Source organism: Bubalus bubalis, chromosome 15 (genome assembly GCF_019923935.1).
Source record: "Bubalus bubalis isolate 160015118507 breed Murrah chromosome 15, NDDB_SH_1, whole genome shotgun sequence".
Lineage (NCBI taxonomy): Eukaryota > Metazoa > Chordata > Mammalia > Artiodactyla > Bovidae > Bubalus > Bubalus bubalis.
Window position 1 is genome coordinate 8,573,381 of NC_059171.1, and position 11,907 is coordinate 8,585,287.

At 38.2% G+C, this 11,907-nt stretch overlaps 1 protein-coding gene across 2 annotated transcripts in view; it reads left to right on the forward strand.

Annotated features, from left to right (window-relative positions):
• Positions 1 to 3,193, forward strand: part of DECR1 (2,4-dienoyl-CoA reductase 1) — a 43,680-nt gene extending 40,487 nt beyond the window's left edge. For both annotated transcript variants that reach the window (XM_006056574.3, XM_006056573.3), the window contains exons 8-10: positions 1,708 to 1,854; positions 2,336 to 2,398; positions 2,499 to 3,193. In XM_006056574.3, the coding sequence (XP_006056636.1) occupies positions 1,708 to 1,854; positions 2,336 to 2,398; positions 2,499 to 2,558 (270 nt within the window). In that variant the 3' untranslated portion in view covers positions 2,559 to 3,193. The remainder of the gene's footprint in view (positions 1 to 1,707; positions 1,855 to 2,335; positions 2,399 to 2,498) is intronic.
• Positions 3,194 to 11,907: the final 8,714 nt, after the last annotated feature.

Genomic DNA, 11,907 nt, shown 5'->3' on the forward strand with positions numbered 1-11,907 from the left:
GAGAAATAAGGAGCTGGGAAAGAAAATAGTAATTACACAACTCCTTCATAAGGTCTATTTCAGTGTCTTAATATAATATTTTTGGGATCTTCTATGCCTTGAATTTTGGTATTTTGTCTGATTTGCTTTAATGATCTGTTATTATATTTCTTATTTTTTACTATATTTTACAGGTTCTTACTTTGATGTCCTTTTTTTAAAAATCATGGAAATGTAACTATATTTTAAATTTAAGAGATGCTTTCTAAATTTATCATATAAGCTTGGTCTTATATGTAGAAAATAGGTAGCATTTTCTTTGAGTCATATCTGTGCCTTTTCACTTTAAACACTCAGTTACATATGTCATCAAATCCCATGTCTCTGGGATTAAAAATTCTTCTGATGGCGTACATTTTACTTGTAATCAGATATTCATTGCAATTCATAATTATCACTTATGCTGTTACAGACATTGCTCAAAAAGTTCACAGGTTCTCTGTTCTCTCACATTATCCCAAATAACTTCATTCTCACATCTTTTTGTTTTCATGTAAAGCAGGAATTTTTAATCCCACCTGGAATGTTGCTTTGAAGGCCCAGGTGAAATTTGCTAACTTTAACTTAATAAACTGAGGGGGCTTCCTTAGTGCCTCAAACGGTAAAGAATCCACCTGCGATGCAGGAGACCTGGGTTTGATCCCTGGATCAGGAAGATCCCCTGGAGAATGGAATAGCTACCCACTCCAGTATTGTTATATAAACGGAAAATAATGCTAAGGAACATTGGCCTTATAGGTGGTTCTGGGTTGTTAAATATTAACATGAAGATGGTTGTATTAATTAAGTAGTTTGAAGGGTGGAAAATAGAAACACTGCCTAAGTGAAACTTGACTGAATATCTTGTTTGGCACTTAAATTATAAAAAATGATAAAATTAATGGAAAAATAATCCAAATGCACATATTAAAATACTTGATTCAGAGTATCACTGTGTTAAGCACTGTCTGAAAAGGACTAAACAGTCATCAAAACTTCATTCTAGGACCTCAGTATCTAGGGAAGTCATCTGCATTTTATTATTTATTTAACATATATTTACCGAGTGCCTTCTGTGTGCAAAGGTGCTGAGAAAGATATAAAAACAGTTGTGACAAGATGCTTGCCATCAAGGAGCTTTAGTCTAGCAGTCTAGGTATGAGTTTTATGCAAATGACAAGCATATAATTTTAATGCAATTAAAAGAAAATTGAAGTATGGAAACTCTGTAGCCAGAACTGATAGAACCAGGTTTGAGACCTTTGTCTATGATTTTCTTTATACCTGGCTTAGGAAAATCCCATGGAACCAGGAACCTGGTAGGCTGCAGTCCATGGGGTCGCTAAGAGTCAGACACGACTGAGCGACTTCACTTTCACTTTTCACTGTTATGCATTGGAGAAGGAAATGGCAACCCACTCCAGTGTTCTTGCCTGGAGAATCCCAGGGACGGGGGAGCCTGGTGGGCTTCCATCTATGGGGTCGCACAGAGTTGGACACGACTGAAGTGACTTAGCAGCAGCAGCAGCAGCATTAGGCAAAATGAATATGGAAGAATTTGGCAAAACTTTTTGCTTATAGGGAGTAAGATATGAACAGGGCTGCCTTAGTAACATTCCATTTATTGCGAATTTATTTCTTAAATAGGATTTTTTTTTAAGTTACCTAACTATTTTCTTAATTTCTAAGGGTGCCTTTAGCCGTATAGACCCAACCGGAGCATTTGAAAAAGAAATGATTGACAGAATTCCCTGTGGTCGGCTGGGAACTGTGGAAGAACTTGCAAATCTTGCTGCTTTCCTTTGTAGTGATTATGCTTCTTGGATTAATGGAGCTGTAAGCATAGTTTTCTTTCTCAACACTTTTGGGAGGTGGATTTGGGGTGGGGAGGTGGATTTGGGGTGGGAAGGTGGATTGTAGAACCAATCCTGATGATGTTGAATGTAAATATGATTTAAAGTATTTAATTAGCTGTATTTAGTATGTTATTTATAATATAGAAATACTAATATAGTTTAAGCTTATGGAGTTGATTCATTCATAAATTAATTTTATTAAATGCAAATAACTCTGGTAGACGTGCCTTTAAGCTGATCTTTAAGATTGGGTAGAATTTGAAATCATAGAAATGATGGAGAGAGGATTTTTAAGAGAGTAAATCAATTTAGGTTTAATCGTCAGTTTTGTCTTTAAAACTTGTGCTTGGATTGAAAGTGTCAAAGAGATATTCCGACCAGTTAGGAGAGAGAAGTGGCTAATGGTTCAGAAAACTTTTTAAAAGAAGTTAATTTCACAGCTTTTATTATCATTTTTTTAGGTAATTAGATTTGATGGTGGAGAGGAAGTACTTATTTCAGGGGAATTCAACAGTATGAGGAAGGTAATGCCATTTTGTGAATATAATACAATATTAACAGTGAGGATACTAAGCTTTAAAAACACAAGAACCTCATTAAATTGACTTTTTCTTTTTGTGGTAGGTCACCAAGGATCAGTGGGACATAATAGAAGGACTTATCAGGAAGACCAAAGGCTCCTAAGACTACTCTGGCCTCAGCTTGGTTATAATGGAAATTATGCAGATGATCTATAATGATTTGAATATTTTCAGGTCTAATAAACTGTTAATTAGCATGCATTCCTGGAATGTGTATTATATGCTAGGCCAATGGTAAGTAGATCTTGTACATTAAAAGATGAATAAGATGGGATATTGTCTCTTCAAAGAGTTTTTAAACAATAAAAACAGGAAAGTGAAAGGCTATTAATAGAACTGAAAAGTGCTTAGAAGTGCAGAGAAAGGGACAGATATTTGTAACTGGATAAAATCAGGAGAAACCTAATGGTGGAAGTAGCATTTAAGTTATGTGTTAAACCTATGTCTTCGGTGACACAGTGGCATGGTGACAGTGTCTAAAAGAAAACAGGGGATTTACAATAAACCTAATAAGGGACTCTGTCCTTTCAGGGTATTTCCTTTTCATTGTCTTCTTTAACTCAGTATTAATTCAGTTTTAACTCCATTAACTTAGTATTGATTCAAACAAGTTTTTGCCAGGACCTATTTTGTAACCAGAAGTTTTATTTGGCAGTAAAAATAAACCATGAATAATCTACAGCATTTGTACTCTTAAAACTCATTATCTAACAGGATAAATAAACTTGTAAATAATTATTTATGATTCATTGTGATAAATGAATCACAAGGTTCCAGCAGGGTTATGGAGGGGGAAGTAATTCATTCTGTTTCTAGAGTTTAGAGAAAGTGATGCCTAGTAGATAGCATTTCATCTCAGCGTTTAAAGTATATATTCTCTATGACTTACAATTATCAGAAGGGAAGGATGGGGTGGGGAGGAATAGACTGGGAGTTTGGGATTGACATGTATACACTGCAGTATTTAGGATGGATAGCACAGGGAACTCTGCTCGATATTCTGTAACAACCTAAATGGGAAAAGAATTTGGAAAAGAATAGAAAAAAAATTTTTTTAATAAAATGCTTATTTTGAAAAAAATAAAATTACTAGAATAGGAAATGCTAAAAAAAATTAAGTGTGTATTCTCTGTGTAGAAAAGATGAACAAAGCTTATAAAAACTTTTTGTGTATAATTTCATTTTATTCCATATTTAATTTGACTAATTTGTCATCCTAAGAATCAAATAACAAAAAATCCACAGTTTCAAGTTTTGAGTTTATATAATTTTGAGTTTATATAAAAAAAGTTTCAAGTTTTGAGTTTATATAATTTTGAGTTTATATAAAAAAAGTAGTTTGCTTTCATTATTGTTGTTTAGTCATTAAGTCATGACTGACTCTTTTGTGACTCCATGGACTGTATAGCCCTCCAGACTCCCCGTCCACAAGATTTCCCAGGCAAGAATACTGGAGTGGCTTGCCATTTAGGAATCATTCATTATATGCTCACCAGACTGACTTTCTCCATTGCCTAAGTTACTAAGAGAGGGCACCAGCAGCTTCCATCTTACCTCCTGCAAAAGAATCTAGTTTTCCTGTTTGAACTTATATACTATAAGCCTGATATACAAATCCTTATTACATTGGCAGTTAATTATATGCATTAATTACATTAAATTGTGTACATAAATGGTTTAGAATGAGTATCCTTTACATGTATGATAAGTTTGCCTTTTACTGGGACCCCATACCTCTCTCCATTTACCTTTAAAAATAACCATTTCCTCTCTTCTATCCACATCTTTCTTCTTTATTTTTAAATTATCAATACTTATTATGGTGTAGGAAAAAAAGTAACAGTAGTTACATAAATGACCTTTTGTAAGTTTCATCACTTATTTTCTTCATGATAAAATTCAAAATTGCAATATCTGCTTCACAGGGTTGTTATGAGGATTAAGTGAGATAACTAAAAACACCATGTTAAGTGTCAAGCACACAAATGAAAGACAAGGCCCTTCTGTTTTTCTGCTCTTTGATTTTTAAGAAATTATTATTATAGAAAATGTGAGAATAGAAAAGAATAAAAACTTTGACAGCTAACTTCCTAAAGAAAACTTCTGTTAACATTTTGGTATATTTATTTTCAACATTTTGCCTTTTTTTCATTTAATCTTTATTTTTTATGAAAGTAATTTGTTTATATAATTTGTATAGGAAGGAGTACACTGAAATCCCCGCTCCAAAGCTGTCTTCCTATGTGACTATCTTCAGTTCTTTTAATTTTTTTTCTGGAATATACATGGGGTTGCAAAGAGCTGGACATGACTGAAGGGCTAACATGTCTTGGGCTTCCCTTGTGGCTCAGCTGGTAAAGAATCCACCTGCAATGCAGGAGACCCCAGTTCAATTCCTGGTTTGGGAAGATCCCCTGGAGAAGGGAAAGGCTACCCGGTCCAGTATTCTGGCCTGGAGAATTCCATGAATTGTATAGTCCATGGGGTCACAAAGAGTCAGACATGACTGACTTTCACTTCTGCTTCATTGGCTATACTAAAGCCTTTGAATGTGAGGTCACAACAAACTGTGGAAAATTCTTCAAGAGATGGAAATACCAGACCACCTTACATGCCTGCTGAGAAACCTGTGTGCAGGTCAAGAAGCAACAGTTAGAACTGGCCATAGAACAATGGACTGGTTCCAAATTGGGAAAGAAGTATGTCAAGGCTGTATATTGTCAGTCTTTTTAACTTATGCAGAGTACATCATATGAAATGCTAGACTAGATGAATCACAAGCTGGAATCACAGTTCTCAGGAGAAATAACAACCTCAGATATGCGGATGATACCACTTTAATGGCAGAAAGGGAAGAGGAACATCACCTCTTGATGAAGGTGAAGGTGAAAGAGGAGAGTAAATAAGCTGACTTGAAACTCTACATTAAAAAAAAAAAAAAGAATGGAAATAGAAGGGCAAAAAGTGGGAACAGTGACAGATTTTATTTTCTTGGACTCCAAAATCACTGTGGACAGTGACTGGAGCCATGAAACCGAAAGATGCTTGCTCCTTGGATGGAAGGCTATGACAAACCTAGACTGTGTATTAAAAAGTAGACACATCAATTTGCCAACAAAAGTCTGTATAGTCAAAGCTATGGTTTTCCCAGTAGTCATGTATGGATGTAAGAGCTGGACCATAAAGAAGGCTGAGTGCAGATGAATTGATACTTTCAAATTATGGTGCTGGGGAGTCTTCTTGGACTGCAGTCCCTTGGACAGCAAGGAGATCAAACCAGTAAATCAATCCTAAAGGAAATCAATCCTGAGTATTCCTTGGAAGGACTGATACTGAAGCTGAAACTCCAATACTTTAGCCACCTGATGCAAAGAGCTGACTCATTGGAAAAGACCCATGATGCTGGGAAAGATAAAAGGCAAAAGGAGAAGCGGGGGCAGAGGATGAGATAGTTAGGTAGCATCACCAACTTGATGGACATGAATCTGAACAAACTATGGGAGACAGTAGAAGACATAGAAGCCTTGTGTCCTGCCATCCGTGGGGTCACAAGGACTTGGACACGACTTAACAACTGAACAACAACTCCAGATTTCTTTTGATTTCCAGTTGCATGGAATAGCGTTTTCCATCACTACACTTTCAGTCTGTATGTGTCCCTAGGTCTGAAGTGGGTCTCTTGTAGGCAGCATATACACAGATCTTGTTTTTTAATCCATTCAGCCAGTGTGTGTCTTTTGGCTGAATGGATTTGTCTTTAATCTGTTTACATATAAGGTAATTATTAATATGTACTTACTACGTTTTGTTAATTGTTTTGTTTATGTGATTCTTTTTCTTCTTTTGTGTTTCCTATCTAGAGAAGTTCCTTTAGCATTGTTTTTCAGGCTGGTTTGGTTGGGTTGAATTCTCTTAGCTTTTGCTTATCTGTAAAGCTTTCAATTTCCCTATCAAATCGGAATGAGATCCTTGCTGGGTAGAGTAATCTTGGTTGTATGTTTTTCCTTTTCATCACTTTAAATATATCCTGCTACCTACCCTCTTCTCTCCTGCAGAGCTTCTGCAGAACCTTATGGGGATTTCCTTGTATATTATTTTTGCTTTTCCCTTGCTGCATTTTTTCTTTGAATTCAATTTTGAATTAATTTTTGTTAGTTTGATTAATATGTGTCTTGATGTGATTCTCCTAGGTTTTATCCTTTATGGGACTCATTGGTCTTCCTGGACTTGGGTGGCTATTTTATTTCCCATGCTAGGAAATTTTTTTTCTGTAATATCTTCAAATAGTTTCTCACATCCTTTCCTTTTCTCTTCTTCTGGGATTCCTCTAATTCGAATGTTAGTGCATTTACTGTTGTCCCAGAGCTCTCTAAGATAGTCTTCAATTCCCCCCCCCCCCCCTTTTTTTTATTCCACTCTTTGGCAGTTATTTCCACCATTCTATTTTCCAACTCATTTATCTGTTCCTCTGTCTCATTTATTCTGCTATTAATTCCTTCTACTGTATTTTTTATTTCATTTGCTGTTCATCTCTGTTTGTTCTTTAGTTCTTCTAGGTCTTTGTTAAACATTTCTTGTATTTTCTCAGTCTGTGCCTCCATTCTATTTCTAAGATTTTCAAACATTACTATTATTAGTCTAAATTCTTTTTCAGGCAGGTTGCCTATTTCCTCTTCATGTATTTAGTCTTATAGATTTTTACCTTGGTCTTTCGTCTGTAACATATTTTTTTGTCATGTCTTTTTTGTTTTTTTTTTGATAGATTCCTGTCTTCTGGTTGTTTGGCCTGAAGTTTCTAGCACTGGGAATTGCAGGCAGTTGGGTAGAGCTGGGTCTTAGTGTGAGACGTGGACCTCCAGGAGACCTTACTTTGATTAATAGCCCCTGGGTTCTGATGTTTTCTGTTAGTCCAGGAGTTTGGACTTGGCACTCCCAGTACAGGAACTCAGGCCTGACCTCTGGCCTAAGAACCAAGATCCTGCAGGTTGTGCAGTGTGGCAAAAATAATAATAAATAGCAGTAACAAAGAATACCAAATAAACTGAGAAGATTAACATTAGAAAATATATATATGAAACAACTGGAAGGTAAAACTGAACCCCAATAACAAAAACAAAAAACTGCCTTTGTCCTTGGAGTATCAGGCTTGGGGCCTCTGCAGGCTGCCCTGGGCTGAATGCTTGGGGGACTGCCAGTAACTTCTGATATCTGTTCCCTGAGGGTCCCACCCCATCCAGCTTGTCTCTTCCTCCTCTGTGAGCAGAGGGGGCCTTGGAAGGTGGAGGACCAGGTGCAGGGCCTCAGCAGGCCCCCCAGGCCAAGTTGGTGAGGGGATGTGAGCCATGTTCCTCTCTGGTCCTCCAACCCCCATGTCCTTTCCTGACCCCACTGGCCCCTCAAGGTAAGTGTGCCTCTTCAGGTGTATGGATACCTCCCCTCCTCCAGCTGCCCCCAGGGGCGCTGACCACCTTCGGCCTCCCCTTCTTCCCCCTCCCTCCCCACAAAGTCCTGCCCTGTTGCTCAGGGATTCATCCCATCCGCCTGGGTGTTGAGGTCCCCACAAGCATCTGGCAGTGTCTTGGCTGTGCAAAGATGTTGACTCCATGTGCTCCCTCTCCTTCATCTGGACTCTTCCCCTTCCACCCCTTCATTTTATAAAGAGAGCTGAAGCTCAAGGAAGTTAGGACTTGACCAAGGTCATGTATGGATGCGAGTGTTGGACTGTGAAGAAAGCTGAGCACCAAAGAATTGATGCTTTTGAACTGTGGTGTTGGAGAAGACTCTTGCGAGTCCCTTGGACTGCAGGGAGATCCAACCAGTCCATTCTAGAGATCAGTCCTGGGTGTTCTTTGGAAGGAATGATGCTAAAGCTGAAACTCCAGTACTTTGGCCACTTCATGCAAAGAGTTGACTCACTGGAAAAGACTCTGATGCTGGGAGGAGGAGGGGGGGACAGGAGGAGAAGGGGACAACAGAGGATGAGATGGCTGGATGGCATCACTGACTCAATGGACTTGAGTTTGAGTGAACTCTGGGAGATGGTGATGGACCGGGAGGCCTGGCGTGCTGCGATTCATGGGGTGACAAAGAGTGGGACACGACTGAGTGACTGAACTGAACTGCAGGTCGTATGATTAAGCTAAGCTTATGTTTCCTGCTCAACTGGACCGGTTTCGTGGGATCATAATTTAAACCAGGAGACAATAAGGTCTTTATGAGATACAGTTCTATTACAAAAGCTTTGAAAAGAAAAAGGCCCATTAATTTTTCGGAATGGGGGGATTGGTTCTTGATCAATTTTATTTTGTTGTAACTGAACATAAAAATATTTGTTGTATTTTCATAAATTCATTCACAGCCTCAATCCCTTTAACTTCAATTTCCTTCCAAGGTCTTGCAGTTCTCAAGTGTACAGTAAAATAACCCTTGGGTCTGGAGACACAAAACATGGTGCTTAATACAAAATCTCAACTCCTTACGCTGTGATATTGCCTGCTCTATCTTATACACCCTCTCCCCTCACCCAGGCTCACAGCGGCTTTCTTTCTATTCCTCAGAATTATTCGGCCTAGGGCCTTTGCACTTGCAGTTTATTCATCCTATGGATGTGCTTTTTCTTATATTTATATATGTGGCTTTTTCAGGGATGCTTTGGACACCATTAATTTTTCAAAAATAATTTTAACTGATCTATGATCGCTAAAAATACTCAGATCATGAATTTTCACAAAGACAGTTTGGTTGTATAACTACTAAGCAGGTAAGAAACAAAATATCACCAGGAGTTCAGAAGCCTTGCTTATGTTCCCCGCTGTGACTCCATTTTTCTCCCTAAAACTAACTGGTATCTTGACTTCTAACATCTAAGTTAAGCTGATTTGAAGTTTCTATTTAGAATTATAAAACATGTATTCTTATATTTTTGGATTTTATCTACATAGCAATTGCTTTGTCATTGTTCAGTTGCCAAGTTGGGCCCAATTCTCTGCAACCCCATCAACTACAGAACACCAGGTTCCCCTACCTTCACCATCTCCCTGGGTTTGTTCAAACTCAAGTCCATTGAGTCAGTGATGCCTTTCAACCATCTCATCCTCTATTACCCTTTTCTCATCTTGCCCTCAATCTTTCCCAGCATCACAGTCTTTTCCAATGAGTCAGCTCTTCCCATCAGTTGACCAAAGTATTGGAGCTTCAGCTTCAGCATTAGTCCTTTCAATGAATATTCAGGACTGATTTCCTTTAGGATGGACTGGTTGGATCTCCTTGCAGTCCAAGGGACTCTCAAGAGTCTTCTCCTATACCACAGTTCAAAATCATCAATTCTTCAGCACTCAGCTTTCTTTATAGTCCAACTCCCACATCCATACATGACTACTGGAAAAACCATAGCTTTTACTGGATGGATTTTGTTGGTAAAGTAATGTCTCTGCTTTTTAATATGCTGTCTAGGTTTGTCATAACTTTTCTTCCAAGGAGCAAGTGTCTTTTAATTTCACAGCTGCAGTCACCATCTGAAGTGACTTTGGAGCACAAGAAAATAAAGTCTGTCACTCTTTCCACTGTTTCCTCATCTCTTTGCCATGAAGTGATGGAACTGGATGCCATGGTCTTCATTTTTTGAATGTTGAGTTTTAAGCCAGCTTTTTCACTCTCCTCTTTCACTTTCATTAAGAGGCTCTTCAGTTCTTCTTCACTTTCTGCCATAAGAGTGGTGTCATCTGCATGTCTGAGGTTATTGATATTTCTCCCAGCAATCTTGATTCTAGCTTGTGCTTCATCCAGCCCAGCATTTCTCATAATGTACTCTGCATATAAGTTAAATAACAAGGGTGACAATATACAGCCTTGATGTTCCTTTCCCAATTTGAAACCCGTCTGTTGTTCCATGTCCAGTTCTAACTGTTGTTCCTGACCTGCAAACAGATTTCTCATGAGGCAGGTAAGGTGGTCTGATATTTCTATCTCTTTTAAGAATTTTCCACAGTTTGTTGTGATCCACACAGTCAAAAGATTTGGCATAGCCAATGAAGCAGAAGTAGATGTTTTTCTGGAACTCTCTTGCTTTTTCTATAATCCAATGGGTGTTGACAATTTGATCTCTGGTTCTTCTGCCTTTTCTAAACCCAGCTTGAACATCTGGAGGTTCTCGGTTCATGTACTGTTGAAGCCTCACTTGGAGAATTTTAAGCATTACTTTACTTGTGTGAGATGAGTGCAATTGTGTAGTAGTTTGAACATTCTGTGGCATTGCCTTTCTTTGGGAAGGAAACTGACTTTTCCAGTCCTGTGGCCACTGCTGAGTTTTCCAAATTTGCTGACATATTGAGTGCAGCACTTCAACAGGATCATCTTTTAGGATTCGAAATAGCTCAGCTGGAATTCCATCACCTCCACTAGCTTTGTTTGTAGTGATGCTTCCTAAGGCCCACTTGACTTCGCACCCCAGGATGTCTGATGCTAGGTGAGTGATTGAACCATCATGGTTATCGGGGTCATGAAGATCTTTTTTGCATAGTTCTTCTGTGTATTCTTGTCACCTTTTCTTAATATCTTTTGCTTCTGTTAAGTCCATACCATTTCTGTCCTTTATTGAGCCCATCTTTGCATGAAATGTTCCCTTGGTATCTCTAATTTTCTTGAAGAGATGTCTCGTCTTTCCCATTCTATTGTTTTCCTCTATTTCTTTGTACTGATCACTGAGGAAGGCTTTCTTATCTCTCCTTGCTATTCTCTGGAACCCTGCATTCATATGGGTATATCTTTCCTTTTCTTCTTTGCCTTTCATTTCTTGTCTTTTCTCAGCTATTTGTAAGGCCTCCTCAGACAACCACTTTGGCTTCTTATATTTCTTTTTCTTGAGAATGGTTTTGGACACCACCTCCTGTATAATGTTGCAAATCTCTGTCCATTATTCTTCAGGCACTCTGTCAGATCTAATCCCTTGAATCTATTTCTCATTTCCACTGTATAGTCATAAGGGATTTGATTTAGGTCATACCTGAATGGCCTAGTGTTTTCCCCTACTTTCTTCAATTTGAGCCTGAATTTTGCAATAATGAGCTGATGGTGGAACCACAGTCAGTTCTCGGTCTTGTTTTTGCTGGCTCTATAGAGCTTTTCCATCTTTGGCTGCAAAGAGTATAATCAGTTTGATTTTGGTATTGACCATCTGGTGGTGTCCATGTGTAGGCTTGTCTCCTGTGTTCATTCTCATAGTTATATAACATTTCACCGTATGAATATACCAGTTTATTTGCTCTACTGTTGGTAGACATTGGATTATTTCTAGTTTGGGTTATGTCAAATACAATGCTGCTTGCTATAAAGCATCCTTTTTTTTTTTTTTTTGGAAGATACATACACCTTTCTCTGTCAGGCTGCTAAGCCTAAAAATGAAATTTCTGGATTGTGAAGTGTGTGTGTGTGTGTGTGCTTTGTCACTCAGTCGT